The sequence below is a fragment of the Nomascus leucogenys genome, chromosome 7b, assembly GCF_006542625.1.
Source record: "Nomascus leucogenys isolate Asia chromosome 7b, Asia_NLE_v1, whole genome shotgun sequence".
In the NCBI taxonomy this organism is placed as follows: Eukaryota; Metazoa; Chordata; class Mammalia; order Primates; family Hylobatidae; genus Nomascus; species Nomascus leucogenys.
The window spans coordinates 89,820,849-89,839,992 of NC_044387.1; the positions used below are offsets into that span (position 1 = coordinate 89,820,849).

Genomic DNA, 19,144 nt, shown 5'->3' on the forward strand with positions numbered 1-19,144 from the left:
GTATTTGTCGAGGAATTTATCCATTTCTTCTAGATTTTCTAGTTTATTTGCATAGAGGTGTTTGTAGTATTCTCTGATGGTAGATTGTATTTCTGTGGGATCGGTGGTGATATCCCCTTTTTCGTTTTTTATTGCATCTATTTGATTCTTCTCTCTTTTCTTCTTTATTAGTCTTGCTAGCGGTCCATCAATTTTCCCACCAGGCCTGCCCTAAAAGAGCTCCTGAAGGAAGCACTAAACATGGAAAGGAACAACCGGTACCAGCCACTGCAAAAACATGCCAAATTGTAAAGACCATCGAGACTAGGAAGAAACTATAGCAACTAACGAGCAAAATAACCAACTAACATCATAATGACAGGATCAGATTCACACATAACAATATTAACGTTAAATGTAAATGGGCTAAATGCTCCAATCAAAAGACACAGACTGGCAAACTGGATAAGGAGTCAGGACCCATCAGTGTGCTGTATTCAGGAAACCCATCTCACGTGCAGAGACACACATAGACTCAAAATAAAGGGATGGAGGAAGATCTATCAAGCAACTGGAAAACAAAAAAAGGCAGGGGTTGCAATCCTAGTCTCTGATAAAATAGACTTTAAACCAACAAAGATCAAAAGAGACAAAGAAGGCCATTACATAATGGTAAAGGGATCAATTCAACAAGAAGAGCTAACTATCCTAAATATATATGCACCCAACACAGGAGCACCCAGATTCATAAAGCAAGTCCTGAGTGACCTACAAAGGGACTTAAACTCCCACACAATAATAATGGGAGATTTTAACACCCCACTGTCAGCATTAGACAGATCAACGAGACAGAAAGTTAACAAGGATATCCAGGAATTGAACTCAGCTCTACATAAAGTGGACCTAATAGACATCTACAGAACTCTCCACCCCAAGTCAACAGAATATACATTTTTTTCAGCACCACACCACACCTATTCCAAAATTGACCACATAGTTGGAAGTAAAGCTCTCCTCAGCAAATGTAAAAGAACAGAAATTATAACAAACTGTCTCTCAGACCACAGTGCAATCAAACTAGAACTCAGGATTAAGAAACTCACTCAAAACCGCTCAACTACATGGAAACTGAACAACCTGCTCCTGAATGACTATTGGGTACATAATGAAATGAAGGCAGAAATAAAGACGTTCTTTGAAACCAACGAGAACAAAGACACAACATACCAGAATCTCTGGGACACATTCAAAGCAGTGTGTAGAGGGAAATTTATAGCACTAAATGCCCACAAGAGAAAGCAGGAAAGATCCAAAATTGACTCCCTAACATCACAATTAAAAGAACTAGAAAAGCAAGAGCAAACACATTCAAAAGCTAGCAGAAGGCTAGAAATAACTAAAATCAGAGCAGAACTGAAGGAAATAGAGACACAAAAAACCCTTCAAAAAATTAATGAATCCAGGAGCTGGTTTTTTTGAAAAGATCTCCTGGATAATATCTTGAAGTGTGTTTTCCAACTTGGTTCCATTTTCCCTATCACTTTCAGGTATACCAATCAAACATAGATTTGTTCTTTTCACATAGTCCCATATTTCTTGGAGGCTCTGTTTGTTCCTTTTCATTCTTTTTTCTCTAATCTTGTCTTCATTCTTTATTTCATTAGGTTGATCTTCAATCCCTGATATCCTTTATTCCACCTGATTGATTTGGCTATTGATACTTGTGTATGCTTCACAAAGTTCTCTTGCTGTGTTTTTCAACTCCATCAGGTCATTTATGTTGTTCTCATAACGGATTATTCTAGTGATAGTTCCTGTAACTTTTTATCAAGGTTCTTAGCTTCCTTGCATTGGGTTAGAACATGCTCCTTTAGCTTGGAGAGTTTGTTATTACCCACCTTCTGAAGCCTACTTCTGTCAATTCATCAAACTCATTCTCCATCCAGTTTTGTTCCCTTACTGGCAAGGAGTTGTGATACTTTGGAGGAGAAGAGGCCTTCTGGTTTTGGGAATTTTCAGCCTTTTTGCGTTGGTTTTTCCTCATCTTCGTGGATTTATCTACCTTTGGTCTTTGATGTTGGTGACCTCTGGATGGGGTTTTTGCATGGGCGTCCTTTTTGTTGATGTTGATGCTATTGCTTTCTGGTTGGTAGTTTTCCTTCTAACAGTCAGGCCCCTCTTCTGCAGGTCTGCTGGAGTTTGCTAAAGTTCCATTCCAGACCCTGTTTGCCTGGGTATCTCCAGCGGAGGCTGCAGAACAGCAAATATTGCTGCCTGATCCTTCCTCTGGAAGCTTCATCGCAGAGAGGCACCCGCCAGATGCCAGCTGAAGTTCTCCTATTTGAGGTGTCTGTCGACCCCTGCTGGGAGGTGTCTCCCAGTCAGGAGGCATGGGGGTCAAGGATCCACTGGAAGAGGCAGTCTGTCTGTTAGCAGATCTTGAGCGCTGTGGTGGGAGATCTGTTCCTCTCTTCAGAGCCAGCAGGCAGGAAAGTTTAAGTCTGTTGAAGCTGCGCCCACAGCTGCCCCTTCCCCCAGGTGCTCTGTCCCAGGGACATGGGAGTTTTTTCTATAAGCTCCTGACTGGGGCTGCTACCTTTCTTTCAGAGATGCCCTGCCCAGAGAGGAGGAATCTAGAGATGCCTCTCTAGATTCTGGCTACAGTGGCTTTGCCATGCTGTGTTGGGTTCCGTGCCCAGTTCAAACTTCCTGTTGGCTTTGTTTACAAAGCCTCAGTAATGGCAGATGCCCCTCCTCACACCAAGCTTGAGCATCCCAGGTCGACTTCAGACTGCTGTGCAGGCAGCGAGAGTTTCAAGTCAGTGGATCTTAGCTTGTTGGGCTCTGTGGGGGTGGGATCCACTGAGCAATACCACTCGGGTCCCTGGCTTCAGCTCCCTTTCCGGAGGAGTGAACAGTTCTGTCTTGCTGGCATTCCTGGCGCCACTGAGGTACAAAAAAAAAAAAAAAAACTCCTGCAGCCAGCTTGGTGTCTGCCCAAATGGCCGTCCAGTTTTATGCTTGATACCCAGGGCCCTGGTTCTGTAGGCACCCAGGGGAATCTTCTGGTCTGTGGGTTGTGAAAACCATCGGAAAAGCGTAGTATCTGGGTGGGATAGCACCGTCCTTCACGGCACAGTCCCTCACGGCTTCCCTTGGCTACGGGAGGGAGTTCCTCGACCCCTTGCGCCTCCCGGGTGAGGCAACGCCCCACCCTGCTTCTGCTCTCCCTCTGTGGGCTGCACCCACTGTCTAACCAGTCCCAATGAGATGAACTGGGTACCTTAGTTGGAAATGCAGAGATCACCTGCCTTCTGCATTGGTCGCACTGGGAACTGCAGACCAGAGCTGTTCTTATTCGGCCATCCTGACACTTTCCCCCAACTTACTTGTATCTTCCTACCTTTGCCTCCATGCATCCTTTCACAACGGCAATGGTCTATTTCCTCATAGGTGCTCTCAATCATCTCCAGCCCCACCATCTCAGAGATCTCACAACACCAGTGTCTGTCCTCATATTTATGTTTTTGTCCTCACATTCATTTATTTAATAACTACTTTTCATGTATATATTACATGCTACATGATGGAGCATAAACATGCAGTACAAATAAGACAAGCTTTATCAAAATGTTTATATTCTAAAACAGAACACAGGCAAATTATACTTAAACAAATGAAGAAGATAATTACAGTATGTGATTAGTTCTTTAAAAATAATAAATAAAAGAACTCAGAAATAAAAAATCAAATACTGGCCAGGCACAGTGGCCCACATCTGTAATCCCAGCACTTTGGGAGATGGAGAGAGGAGGATTGTATGAGGCCAGGAGTTCCAAAGCAGCCTGGGTAACATAGTGAGTCCACCATCTCTAACAAAAAAGAAAAAAAAATTTAGCCAGGCATGGCAGCATGTGCCTGTAGTCCCAGCTACTCTGGAGGCTGAGGCAGGAGGATCACTTGAGCCCAGAAATTTTAAGATACAGTCAGCCATGACTGCACCACTGTATTCCAGCCTGTCTTGAAAAAAAAAAAAAAAACAACTGCATATTCTTAATTCTAAGTGGGAGCTAAACAATGGGTACACACGGACATGGAGGCAAATAATAAAACACTGGGGACTCCAAAAGGGGAGAGGTTGGGCAGGTGGGAGGGTTGAAAAATTACCTATTGGGGTACCAATACCAATTACCTGTTGGGGTACCATGTTCACTATTTTGAGTGGTAGGTACACTAGAAACCCAAACCTCACCATAATGCAATATATACATGTAACAAACCTGCACATGTACACCCTGAATCTATACAAATAAAATAGATTTAAATAAATAAATATTTAAAGTACAGAAATAATATTCAATGATTTGAAAATAAGGGTCGGGCATGGTAACTCATGCTTGTAATCCCAGCACTTTGGGGGGCCAAAGTGGGTGGGTCACTTGAGGCCAGGAGTTTGAGACCAGCCTTGGGCAACATAGCGAAACACCATCTCTCCAAAAAATACAAAAGAGAGAGAGAGAGAGGTCTGCTGTTAATAGAGGGGAGAAAAGTGAAAAAAGTGCTTCAAGAAGAGTGTGTGTGTGTATGTGTGAGCACACATGTGTGCGGGTATGGACAATAATCCAGGATGTCAAAGCTGTAAATACATAAAATAGGGCCTTTAAAACTTACCGACATGAAGGTCTATGGTGACCATGAAAAGAATTGTAATGGAGTGGTAGAGGAAAAAGTCTGGTTGAAGTAGGTTAAGGGAGAATAAAGGAGAGGAACTAGAACTGTAAACAGAGAACGCTCTTGAAGAATTCTGATATAAAGAGGACTTTCAGAAATGGGGTGATAGCTAAAGAACAGGGACAGAAAAAAAAAGAGAAGCAGCCATATTAAGGACTTGGAAAAGAGGGAAGGGGAAGAGTACGATGGAAAAGAAAGAGCTTGGCATGTTTTAAGAAGTGAAAGGTGAGAAGTAAGTAGTTCCTAGTGAGCTAGTTAGAAGGAAATGGATACAATGAGCAGGCAAGGCATAAACCAAGAGAGAGGAGAGACTTGAATCATGAAAAGAACTTTGGACTTTTATTCTAGTTGCAATGAAAACCAATTAAGTTTTAAAATGAGAAAGTGATGTGATATACTTTGGTTTTCTAATCAGCATAAAATATTTTCAAGTCTCTTTTTTCACAAGGTTATAATGACTCTACATCCCCACCAAGTAATACCATCTTACGTCTCTGTTCTGCTTCGCAGTTTAGCTTCTTGAAAAGGTTCTAAACTCTCTTTTTAAATTTCCTCTCCTATTCACTTCTTAATTCTTGGATTCTATTTCTGTCTCTAGCACTCTAATGACACTGCTTTTACCAAGCTCACATTGCCTCTTCTCTGACGAATCCAGTATATATTTTTTAGCCTTCAATATGTTACCTCTCTTCCTGAAGTGCTCTCTTCTTTCTTTGGAACCCATACTACAGTCTCCTAATTTTATCTCTGTCTGTTCCTCATTTTCTTTGCAAAGGTCTTCCTCTGATGAACTCTTCGAAGAGTTTCACATAAAGCCCCTATAAGTCTGTCTCCTAGTATCTTTTAAATATCTCCTCTTTATTACCTTTCAGTAATTTACTTAAGGTCATCATTAACTTCTGCCTAGATTAGTGCAATAGCCTCTAAAAACTGGTTTCAAGGATATCTACTTCTTACTAAGATGGTATAGAGTAATTAGAGTTATGCTGCTCCCTAAATAACCAAAACAACTGGACAAAATATATGAGACAGCAGTTTCAAGACATTGTACAACAGGTAATAAAGAACATGGGTCCCTGAGAGAGAGAAAAAACAAAAACAAAAACAAATGAGATGATCCCTATGATTGCCCAGCCTTTAGAGTTTTCAGGCTATAGCTAATGGGTCTGCCACACTCCCTGAGTTCAGGAGGTAGAGCTGGGATTCCTGGAAGACCAAGGCAACTAGAAAGAGAATTCCAGAGACCTGCAGACGGTAGCCCTGAGTATGAGCAGAGCAAATATATGAGAAAACTACCCAAGTTAGGAAAAAAAGCACCCAAAAAGATTACAGAGAACACAAGACATGAAATAGTGTCTATTCCTACCAGCCAAACTGGAAAACCTCATCATTCCTTGTATAGAGCACTCAGAAGCATCTTATCTCCTAAATGGGGATAATTAGCATTAGACTAAACATGGCTCTGATCTCACCTCACAAATATTAAAAATAAGACATGAATGAATCAAACTGAGTCCAAGTATTATAACTTAACTACATTCTAGAATAAATCTCCAGAATAATTACAAAAATACAAAAATACCTAGCACCCAACAAGGTAAAATGCAAAATGTCTGACATCCAATTAAAAACAGCCAAGCATGCAAAGAAGCAGAAGAATATGACCTGTAACAAGGAGAAAAGGCAATCAATAAAATGGACCCAATAAAATTCTAACCTCTGACAAAGATGTCAGAATAAGTAAAGACATTAATAAAGTTTTTACAACTGTATTCCATCTGATCAAAAAAGTTAAGTAGAGACATGGCAGATAGAAAAACAACCCCTTAAACTTCTGGAGGTGAAAACTACAATATCTGAGATGAAAAGTACATTGAATAGGATTAATAGCAGATTGGGTATGGCAGGAAAAAAAGACTATCATCTATTAAAGATAGAGCAATAGAAACTATCCACAATGAAACACAACAAGAATCTAAAAAAAAAAGTAAAAAGAGCACCACTGAGGTATGAGACAAAAAGTGAAACTGGAGTCCCTAAAGGACAGAAGGAGGAGGCATGGAAAAAATATTAGAAGAAATGATGGCTGAAAGTGTTCCAAATGTGACAACCATAAACCCAAAGACACAAGAAGCTCAATGAATCCCAAGGACAGGAAGCATGAAGAAAACTATACCAAGGCACTTTACAATCATATTGCTCAAAACCAGTGATTAAGACAAATAATAAAAGCAGACAGATAGTGTCCCCACCCAAATCTCATCTCCAATTATAATCCTGTGTTGAGGGAGGGAGGTGACTGGATCATGGGGGCTCTTCCAAGACTGATTTATGGTCTCTTATGTATTCCTGCAGTAGTCTATGATTATTCCTAGCATAGAATTTATCAACCACAATTATCTCTTTACTTGCCTGCCTTTCCACTAGACCTTAAGCTCCTTAAGGGAAGGGACTACATTCTAAACATTATTATATTCCCATTGCTTAAGAGTGTATTGCATATGGTAGGCACCCAATAAAGAACTGTTCAATAAATAAGCAAAATAAATGCTATCAAGTCTTTGGGCTTTTTTCCAATGTAAGAAAAAAATTCTACAAAAACAGTCTGTGAAAAAAATTACTTAAAATCAGATTTGCTGATGGTCAGACTTGCCCTTCTAGAATGTAAGCTCCACAAGAGCACATATGTTTCTGTTTTGTTACTGTATCTCCAATTCCTAGAACAATGTAAGAAATATAGATTCTCAGTAATTATCACTGAATAAATAAATCATTAAGTCAGATTTTCTCAATACTCTCACCAAATGCCTAAGAGATGTTTCTGAGACATTACTCTGGTTCTCATCAAGAATTATTCATAGTAACAGATTAATTTAACATGGTATACAGAGTTAAAGTAATGCAATTTAAATATGTGTCATTAGTTCCCTCTCTCACACTATACACTTTTCTAATAAAAATCCTTGCTATTAAGGCTGATTAGTTTGATTAGTTTTCTCTGTTCTTCACATTTCACTGTCAGAGGGAGGCACTTCTACTGGCCCAAAAGGAAAATATATAGAATTCTTTCAGCTTCTCTCAATTCTTCTAAGTGTTCATTTTTTTCAGAGTGGTTAGTCTATAAGTTTACATATATACTAGACCTAAATAGGATATTAATATACTTCTATACATACTTTCAGTTGTAGAGAAGGATGTATCTAGTGTTAACTCATCCAGAGGAATCACAAGTTGACCTCCTGCCTCCCACTTCTTGCGATCAGATGAAACTGATTTTTCTTTTTCATGCTCTTTGGCATCTTCATGAACATTTATCTCACAAGTATCAGAGAGATTCTGCTTTCCTTTTTCATCTTCTTGAGCTTTAAGATTTTCATTTAACCTACGAAGTATTTCTCGCTTACTCTGAAAGTTATAACATTAGATATTTTAATATGTATATCATTAAGTAAAATGATTGATAAACTTTGAAAATTTTACTTACTGAAATAGCATTGTTGGTCTTTTGCATCTCTTCTGAAGTTTCCCAGGTATCATTTAAACTACTGTCCTTTAAATGCAGATAGATACAGAGGAAGAGATGATTTTATTTTTTTAAATCTACCTTTAAAAATATGATATCCTTGTTACTTTTTGGTTTTCATTAATTTGTTCCTTGTAAATTTTTTATTCCTATAAAATGTTAACAAAGCTTCCTTCATTATCAGCAATGACTAACCTTTAAATATTATTAATTAGACAACATAGAGAGGGGCCAATTCTCAATTATTTGTCATATTTTTGGATTACTGCTCACATAATTAACTATATCCTCTTCCTCTTTGGTACCTGAATTTTTGGTAATAAAATTCAGTGGTAGAAATTAGAGGAAAATTCATATACTCTTAATTATAACTAGAAAAAGTTTTGATAGATGAAGTAATTCAAAATAGGCTGTGTTATTCTAAAACTGTCTTTATGTTTCATGTATATATATCCTTGTTAAGCCATAGTACTAAATGTAATTGAGAAGTGGCTTTCCTCCCTAAACAGAGTGCACCAAAAATTAGTTCTGAGTCATTTGTACTACAAATGATATAAATTTTATCTCCTAATTAGCATGGTCAAAGCAATCCAGACTATCTAAAATTAAAAAATATACAAAAAGAAGAAATTAGCAGTTATGAAAGCTATGAAAGCAAAGGCATGTAGAAGATTCCAAGTAAGAACAATTTTCAGTTTTAAGTAAGTGACATTTACCAACTCAACACAGAAAGAAAACCATTCAGTTATATGGATTACCTCGAATTTTGTAATACTTAAAAAAAATTAAAAATTTGGTGGTCAGTTTCAAAGTAATATATGAAGCAATGAGACAAAGAACATTTTACCCAGTAAAGTAGTCAGGAATTAGCAGTCCTACAACCAGAGAGATGAACAGCTATTGAGATGTGTGACTGGGTACGAAGAAGGGACCACACAGTGGTATCTAAACTTGGAGTAACAACGTAGCACATGCAAAGTCGTTATCAGAAAGAAAAAGTGACTAAGCCTACTTGAAGAACAATAGTTTCTTACATGAAATTCTTGAGAATGATCAAGAAACGTATATTTTCCTACTCAGTCTTATTTTCAAAATCAACCCAAAGGCTATAAAAAAAAACAACTAGTGTACCAATTTTGGCTGCAAATATTTACTGAAACTAAACAAATAAAAGGTACAGACATTCATTACCAGGAAAAGGGAAAATGAACTTATTATGTTATCTGATTCAGCAGACTTTTCTCCTTCTGTCTGTTGAATTCTAGGCAGCAGCTCCACACTATGAGCCCACTTCTCTTAACCCCTGAACAGTCTTCACACTTCAGACAGATACCTGAAATATACTTCTAAGTTTAATCTTTTTATTTGTCTATGTTTCTTTGTTTTACAATCTGTATGGCATGATGGAGATTCAGAAGTAGAAGGTAAATGGAATAACTGATAAATTAACTGTAGTTCTACTGAGTCCTCTAACATTTGCTATGTCACAAAATTTGAAAAAATGTAAACATGTGTTGGACTTAATTCCTAGAGCTACTTTAGTACCAAAGAGACATTATTCTTTTTAAAGTGAACATTTGTTAATCATGAGGGTTGGGTAGAAAAATGTTTATAGTATTGTTTTCAGTACATTTCTCTGTATATTTTATTTTTTCAATATTCTTTTAAAGTAATATGAGTTATTATGATATATTTTCATCTACCATGTGGTCCTAGATATAAAACTTATAAACAATGAGGCTCCAGTATTCTGAGTAAACTAAAATCCCTTAAAAAGTAATTTTTTTCCTTAGAAAAACCGGAAAGGGACATTAGGGATTGATGTGATTTCATTAAATTTAATTTCCTTTTAAATAATCTTTTGATTTTGAGGAGTTCTGAATCTTAGGAAACTTACCACGCCAACTTCTTTCAAAGCTGAAGTCACAGAAATAACAGATCTCATCTGCTGCTTTGATGGAGAGCCACCTGTTTCATGCTGTCCCAAAGGTGGAGAAACATCAGAACTCTTAACTCCTTTAGCCACCAACTATAAAAAAGGATTTTATTAAATACATTAGGGATTTTATATTTGTATGAAGAAATAAAATGGTACCTATCAGATCACTATTTATCCACTCTATCCACAAGTAGTTTTTTCATTCCTGAATTATCTGCTGAGCAAGGCATTATGATGCTACATGCTGGTGATAGAGCAGTGACTAGAGAAAAAAACCTCTGGTCTCAGATGTAAACATAGTCATGTCACATAGTCCTAAATAACCCGCTTTCATTGCATTATCAATGTTTCATGAAATGATCCTGAAAACTGTCTTTTACAGATTCAAGTGTAAGATTTTGTTAATCTTACACTTCTAAAATAAATGCTTTTGTAATTTCTGCAGGTTTGGGTACAATCTTCTCAAAGTTCAAATATCAATTACTCAACATAAGAGCCCTCATAAAAATGCCAACATAAATGAGAATGGAAGGAGAAACAGATCCAGGTAATAAGATTTACTTCATTGAAAATATCATGTTGTATTAACATATGTGCTTGTTTTTATCTTGCCATTTAAACTCTAAACAAAGTAAGATTCTGAACCCTTAATTAATACAAGGAAATGACATTTATGGGTATGACAATAGTAACACAGCAGGAAGTTTACTCCCTACTCCCTATTTCTAGTCTTCCAGGAAACAAGACTTTCTGGAGAGTATACATTTCAAACACAATATTTATTATCTTCTAAAAATACAGTAATAATACAATTTTAATATTTAGGCTTCTAGACCTTCATTTTACAACAACACAGGCATACCTCTGAGATATTACGCACTTGGTTCCAGACCACTGCAATAACGGTAATAATGCAATACAATGAGTCACACAAATTCTGGGGTTTCTCAGTGCATATAAAATTTATGTTTACACGATTCTGTAGCCTATTAAGTGTGCAACAGCATTATGTCTAAAAAACAATGTACACACCTTAATAAACACCCCATTCCAAAAAAAAAAAAAGCTAATGATTCTTCTGAGCCTTCTATGAATTGTAATCATTTTGCTGGTGAAGGGTCTTGCCTTGATACTGATGGCTACTGACTGATCAGGGTGGTGACTGCTGGATGTTGGGGTGGCTGTGACAATTTCTTAAAATAAGACAAAAATGAAGTTTGCTGCATCCATTGACTCTTTCATGAAAATATTCTTTTGATTTTGTAAAAATATTTTTTAAATTCTTTATTATTTAAATAAAGATGAGGTCCACTATATTGCCTAGGCTGGTCTTGAACTTCTGGCTTCAACGACTGTCCTAACTCAGCCTCCCAAAGTGCTGGGATTACAAGCTTAAGCCACTGTGCCCAGCCCATGAAAATATTTATCTGCAGCATGTGATGCTGTTGCATTTTACCCACAGTAGAACTTCTTTCAAAACTGGAGTCAGTCGTCTCAAACCCTGCCGTTGCTTTATTGACTAAGTTTACAAAATATTCTAAATCCCTTGTCATTTCAACAATGTTCAAAACAGCTTCATTAGAAGTAGACTCCACCTCAAGAAACCACTTCCTTTGCTCCTCCATAAGAAGCAATTCCTCATCCATTCAAGTTTATCATGAGATTGTAGCAATTCAGTCGTATCTTCAGGCTCCCCTTGCCATTCTACTTCTCTTGCTATTTCTACCACATCTACAGTGACTTCCTCCACTGAAATCTTGAAGAATGGAGTCAACTGCTTCCAAACTCCTGTTAATGTTGACATTAACATTAACATGACTTTAACTCCATGAATCAAAAAAGTGCTGAATGGCATCTAGAATGATGAATGATGAATACTTTTTAGAAGGCTTTCAATTTACTTTGCCCAGATCCATTAGAGGAATCATTATCTATGGCAGCTACAGCCTTAAAAAATTGTATTTCTTAAATAAGAAGACTTGAAAGTCAAAATGACTTCTTGATACATTGGCTGCAGAATGGATGTCGTGTTAGCAGGCATGAAAACAACATGAATCTCTTTGTATAATACATCTCCATCAGAGCTCTTGGGTAACTAGATGCATTGTCAATGAGTAGTAATATTTGGAAATAATTTTTTTTTCTAACCAGTAGGTCTCAACAGTGGGCTTAAAATATTTATAGCAAACCATGCTGTAAACAGATATGCAGTCATCCAGGCTTTATTGTTCCATTTATAGAACACAAATAGAATAGATTTAGCATAATTCTTAAGGGTCCTAGGAGTTTCAGAATGGCAAATGAGCACTGGCTTCAACTTGAAGTCACCAGCTGCATTAGCTCCCGACAAGAGAGTCAGCCAGTCTTTTGAAGCTTTGAAGCCAGGTACTGACTTCTCTTTAGTTATGAGTCCTAGATGGCATCTTCTTCCAATAGAAGGCTGTTTTGTCTACACTGAAAATCTGTTATTTAGTATTACCACCTTTATCAATGATCTTAGCTATATCTCCTGGATAATGTACTGCAGTTTCTCCATCAGCACTTACTGCTTTACCTTGCACTTTCATGTTATGGAGGTGGCTTCTTTCCTTAAACCTTATGAACCAATCTCTGCTACCCAACGATTTTTCTTTTGTAGCTTCCTTATCTCTCCCAGTCTTCATGGAATTAAGGAGAGTTAGGGCCTTGCTCTGGATTAGGTTTTGGCCAAAGAGAATGCTGTGGCTGGTTTGATCTTCTATCTAGACCATTAAAGCTTTCCCCATATCAGCAAGAAGGCTGTTTTGCTTGCTTGCTTTCTTTTTTTTCTAAGAGATGGGGTCTTGCTCTGTCACCCAGGCTGGAGTGCAGATCCAGGCACAATCATAGCTCACTGCAACCTTGAAATCCTAGGCTCAAATGATCGTTCTGCCTTAGCTTCTCAATGTGGTTGGGACTATAGGTGTGTGCCACCACATCCAGCTAATTTTTCTTTCTTTCTTTTTTTTTCTTTTAGAGACAGGTTCTCACTATGTCGTCCATGCTAGTCTCAAACTTCTGGCCTCAAGCAATATTCCTGCCACAGTCTCCAGAGTTGCTGAGACTACAGGCATCTGGCTGTTTTGCTTTCTTATCGTGTGTGTTCACTGGAGTAGAACTTCTTTTTTTCTGAGATGGAGTCTTGCACTGTCCCTCAGGCTGGAGTGAAATGACACTATCTTGGCTGACTGAAACCTCTGCCTCCCTCCCGGGTTTACATGATTCTCCTGCCTCAGCCTCCTGAGAAGTTGGGATTACAGGCACACACCACCACACTCAGCTAATTTTTTGTATTTTTAGTAGAGATGGGGTTTCACTATGTTAGCCAGGCTGGTCTCAAACTCCTGATCTCATGATCCACCTGCCTTGGCCTCCCAACATGCTGGGATTACAGGCATGAGCCACTGTACCTGGTCTGGGGTAGCACTTTTAATTTCCTTCAGGAACTTTTCCTTTGCATTCACAACTTGGATAACTGGCACAAGAGGCTTAATTCTGTGTCTATCTCAGCTTTCAATATGCCTTCATCACCAAGCTTAATCTTGATTTCAGGTGAGAGACATGCAACTCTTTCTTTTACTTGAATACTTAAGAGGCCACTGTAAGTCATTAAGTGGCCTGATTTCAATATTATTTTGTCTTAGGGAATAAGGTCTGAGGAGAGAGAGAGGGGAACTACCAGTCAGTGGAGTAATTAGAACACACACATTCATCAATTAAATTTCCCATCTTATATGGGTGCAGTCTGTGGTGCCTCAAAACAATTACAACAGTAATATCAAAGATATAATGATAATAATGAAAAAGTTTGAAATATGGCAAGAATTACAAAAATGTGACACAAAGACACAAAATGAGCAAAAGCTGTTGGGAAAATGACACTGATAAGACTTGCTTGATGCAGGGTTGTCACAAATTTTCAATTTGTAAAAAATGCAGTATTTGTGAAGCACAATAAAACAAGGTATGCCTGTATTTATCTTGTTCAAAAAAGGATGGAAACATTGCTTTAGTCCCATAGTTCAGTATTATTGAAAAAGTATACCAATATTCAAGATGTTACTACAAATAGGCTGGGCGCAGTGGCTCACGCCTGTAATCCCAGCACTTTGGGAGGCCAAGGCGGGTGGATCACAAGGTCACAAGTTCGAGACCAGTCTGGCCAGCATGGTGAAACCCTCTCTCTACTAAAAATACAAAAAATTGGCCGGGCATGGTGGTGCACACCTGTAGTCCCCAGTACTCGGAAGGCTGAGGCAGGAGAATTGCTTGAACCCATGAGGCAGAGGTTGCAGTGAGCCGAGATTGTGCCACTGAACTCCAGCCTGGGTGACAGAGCAAGACTCCGTCTCAAAAAAAAAAAAAAAAAAAAAAAGTTACTACAAATAACTTTTAAAAATATCTAGAGCTCACATAACAGTATTATCACCTTGAAAGATTATATCTAAATATTTTGAAACTTTATGTTTGTTTTAATTACTATATAAATTCAAATAAGGTTTCATACACTGAGAGAATAAAAACAAGCTCCAAAGTTGTTCTGAATAGCAGCAGTATTTTTAGAACAAATATGTTATTTCTCTAGATGATTACTTAAAAGAAATATACTTTGAATGAACACATTCTGCTATTTTTATTTAAATCAGTAATCACTTCTCTACCACATACTAGGATTACAGGTGTGTGCCACCATGCCCAGGAAATTTTTGTATTTTTAGTAGAAATGCGATTTCACATGTTGGCCAGACTGGTCTCGAACTCCTGACCTCGTGATCCATCTGCCTTGGCCTCCCAGAGTGCTGGGATTATAGGCATGAGCCACCGTGTTTGGCCTGCTATTTCAATACATCAATCTGACATGATTTCTGTGAGAAGACAAATCCACAATATTTGATAAAAATTAATTTATCAATAAATTAAAATATGTATTAATACCTATTAAGGCCAAGCACAGTTCTAGATAATGATATCTGAAATGAATTAGACACAATATTTTCTCTGAGGGGACTGTAAATTAGAAAAGAAAAAAGAACACATAAATCAATCAGTATGTTACAGAGAAAAAAATAAAGAGATACGTACTAAACGATCTGGGGAAGAATGAAACAAAACATATAGAAAGAACTCTGTAAAGCCAAGAGGGGCGCCAGTGAGAACAGCCTTCGCAGAGCAGCCAATGGTCAGCCATTCATTGTTCGGGAAGGCCATAAAATACAGATAAAAGTAGAACAGTTCTACATTCAAATCCCAAAACACTCACCAGTCCTGTGATTTTTCATTGTTTTTATCCTTTCTGAACCTCACAGTTTTTCTCTAAAATAGAAATGCTGTACTCATTGCCTCTCTGCTATAGGGACTGCATGAGATAATTTACGTAAAGTACACATCTGTGTACCTAATAAATAGTAGCAATTGTTATTTATTTGGTTTCCATTAAATAAGGTTATTTGGCTTAAACACTAGAAGTCTAGTTTTAGTTCCTGATGAAATGTATTAAGTTTCAGAACGCAAGTTTCTCATCTTTAGAATGCAGACTAAAAACAAAAACCTCCTATCTTAACCATGATCAGAAATTAAAATTTGGGCATTGTGAGAGACAAATTTATTGGCACTTTTATAATAATGATCTTCAGCAGCCTCCAGTAAATGCTTATGTTCTATAATCAAATGCATACTGATCTCTCCTCTGGGTCAACTAAACCAAACAGATTAGAAGAACCTAAACAGACAAATTCAGACATGGAATCTAAACGAATGAACAAAGACAGATTACTAACTCTTACAATCACTTAAAAAGACAACTAAGTTACTGAAAATTTATGGGTAGTTCAGGATGACTACTGACATGTGTCAACATCATTATAAGCTAATGTCATATACTTAAGTAACTTATTAGTACAGTTGAATTGGGCCTTCTGTATAAACATCATGGTATATTATTTATAATCAGAACCTTAAAGCTTTTCAATATTAACTACATCTTGAGATAAAAGATGATAATGTACTTCTAATTATTGAAAGATAAACCATTACACTAAGCCTTTTATACAGAAAGTTGAGCAAATATGACATATCACAAAAATTAACTAAACCAGGAAAACAATATAAAGTTTCATATAAGAGAAAAATATAAAAATTTGGAACAAAGAATGACCCAATTTTACTACACAATTGATAACCCAGCTAAATCTATAATATATATTTCATTCTAAACATACTTTTTCACTGGGTGCAATGGCTCACGCCTATAATCCCAGCACTTAGGAGGCTGAGGCAGGAGGAGCACTTGAGCCCAGGAGTTTGAGACCCAATTAATTTTCTTTTTTCTTGTAGAAATGGAGTCTCACCAGACCAGTGAGACTCCATTTGTACAAAAAATAAGAACATTAGCTGGGTATGGTGATGTGTGCTAAGGGTCTCGGCTACAGACAGGCTGAGGCAGGAGGATCCCTTGAGCCCAGCAGGTCGAAATTGCAGAGAGCCATGTTCACACCACTGTACTCCAGCCTGAGTGACAGAGCAAGACCCTGTTTCAAAACAAAACAAACAAAGCACAGTCTTTCAAAGTTTAACCACAGTTTTAAATATAAAAATTTGCAAAAAAAAAAGATAAAACATTGACCTGAAAGTTTCATAATTCAGGTTTAAAAGAAACACTTTAGAAGCTTTTTTTTCTTAGCCATTTTTTTCACAAGGTTCATAAATTTAAGGCTTTTCAACATTGCTTTTATTGTCACAAAAGGTTTTCAATTATCACTGTAAAACTGTCTCTACTTCATGTGTCAATTTTACCATGTGCTGAAAAATTAAGCAGCAGTGCCACCAAATGACAAAACTCAAAATTTCACCAAATAGTGAGGTGAGGCTTATAAACACATGAAACCACCAGTGTGCCTACTCTTTATGCACAGATCAATAACAAACATATTTTCACCTTTATGCTGACTTATTAGTAAGGATTTAATGTATGTTAGGAAAGTATTATTAAATGGCTTAATTTCATATTTTGAATAGAGTAATTTCACACATAGTTTTATACAGCCTAAAGATATATCATGGCCAAATCTTACCAAATTCATACTTAACGTCTCAAAACCTTATCTTTGAAGAACCAATAGTATAAACGTATTTGTATTTGAGTAAATTTTCTTAACTAGTATCGCCATAATGCTTTTATAAGAATATCTAAGAATAAGAACAACGTAGCCAGAAGCAATAAGTGTGTACACCCTGTGGGGAGCCTTACAGGCGTGCATGTAAAGTCTAAAAATAAGACAAAGATGGAAATAGAAATACACAAGAATTTATATTCAAAATATTTTATCCAACCTAATCAAGACAGAATCTCCCTAATTCTATTTTTCACTGAATTTTAATTCTTAAAACATTGCTACCCTTTTAAAAAATTGAATCTATCTTCCCTACATACTTCATTCACAATATAGCATACATGATGGCTGAAAACTAACACTATATTACTTGGCCCTCCCAAAAAAAGGACCCATCATCACACATTGTTCTCCATATCTAAATCCCAATTGGTACTACAATGTTATCATTAAATATGTCAAAGAGAAAATTTTATAAAATTAGGTATATACCGCCAAAGAATCACAATAGTTAAGGCAGTGATTTTTTTTCTTCACTTTTAAGTTCCAGGGTACATGTGCAGAATGTGCAGGCTTGTTATATAGGTAAATGTGTACCATGGTGGTTTGCTGCACAGATCAACTCATCACCCAGGTATTAAGGCCAGCATCCGTTAGCTATTCTTCCTGATGCTCTCCCTTCCTCCACATCCCTCAAAAGCCCCAATGTGTGTTGTTCCCACCAATGTGTTCATGTATTCTCATCGTTCAGCTCCCACTTATAAGTGATACCATGAGGTGTTTGGTTTTCTGTTCCTGTGTTAGTCTGTTGAGGGTAACAGCTTCCAGCTCCATCAATGTCCCTGCAAAGGACATGGTCTCGTTCCTTTCTGTGGCTGCATAGTATTCCATGGTGTACAAGTACCATGTTTTCTTTATCCAGTCTATCACTGATGGAAATTTGGGTTGATTCTATGTCTTTGCTATCGGGAATAGTGCTGCAATGAACATACGCATGCATGTATCTTTATAACAGAATGATTTATATATTTTGGGGTATATACCCAGTAACGGGATTGCTGGGTCAAATGGTGTATCTGCTTCTAGATCTTTGAGGAATCCCCACACTGTCTTCCAAAATGGCTGAACTAATTTACACTCCCACCAACAGTGTAAATGCATTCCTTTTTCTCTGTAACCTTGCCAGCATCTGTTGTTTCCTGATTTTTTAATAATTGCCATTCTGACTGGCGTGATATGGTATTTCTCTGTGGCTTTGATTTGCATTTCTCTAATGATCAGTGACGTTGAGCTTTTTTTCATGTTCGTTGGCCGCATGCATGTCTTCTTTTTAAGAAGTGTCTGTTTATGTCCTTTGCCCATTTTTTAATGAGTAAAAATGGACATTTTTGTTTTTTTCTTGTAAATTTGTTTAAGTTCCTTGTAGACTCTGGATATTAGCTCTTTGTCAGATACATAGATTGCAAAAATTTTCTCCCATTCTGTAGGCTGTCTGTTCACTCTGATGACAGTTTCTTTTGATGTGCAAAAGCTCTTTAGTTAATTAGATCCCATTTGCCAATTTTTGCTTTTGTTGCTATTGCTTTTGGCATTTCATCATGAAATCTTTGCTTGTGCCTGTGTCCTGAACGATATTGCCTAGATTTTCTTCTAGGATTTCTGTAGTTTTGGTTTTTACATTTACATCTTTAATCCATCTTGAGTTAACTTTTGTATAAAGTTTAAGGAAGGGGGATCCAGTTTCAATTTTCTGCATATGACTAGCCAGTTCTCCCAGCACCATTTATTAAACAGAAAATCCTTTCCCCATTGCTTGTTTTTGTCAGGTTTTTCAAAGATCAGTTG

General features: G+C 37.3%; 1 protein-coding gene across 7 annotated transcripts in view; it reads right to left on the reverse strand.

Moving 5' to 3' along the window:
* NEK1 (NIMA related kinase 1) overlaps positions 1 to 19,144 on the reverse strand; it is a 220,009-nt gene that overhangs the window by 81,606 nt on the left and 119,259 nt on the right. For all 7 annotated transcript variants that reach the window (XM_003257955.4, XM_012508232.2, XM_030816320.1 and 4 more), the window contains 3 exons: positions 10,131 to 10,262; positions 8,195 to 8,260; positions 7,887 to 8,115 (listed from right to left, as the gene is read on the reverse strand). In XM_003257955.4, the coding sequence (XP_003258003.2) occupies positions 7,887 to 8,115; positions 8,195 to 8,260; positions 10,131 to 10,262 (427 nt within the window). The remainder of the gene's footprint in view (positions 1 to 7,886; positions 8,116 to 8,194; positions 8,261 to 10,130; positions 10,263 to 19,144) is intronic.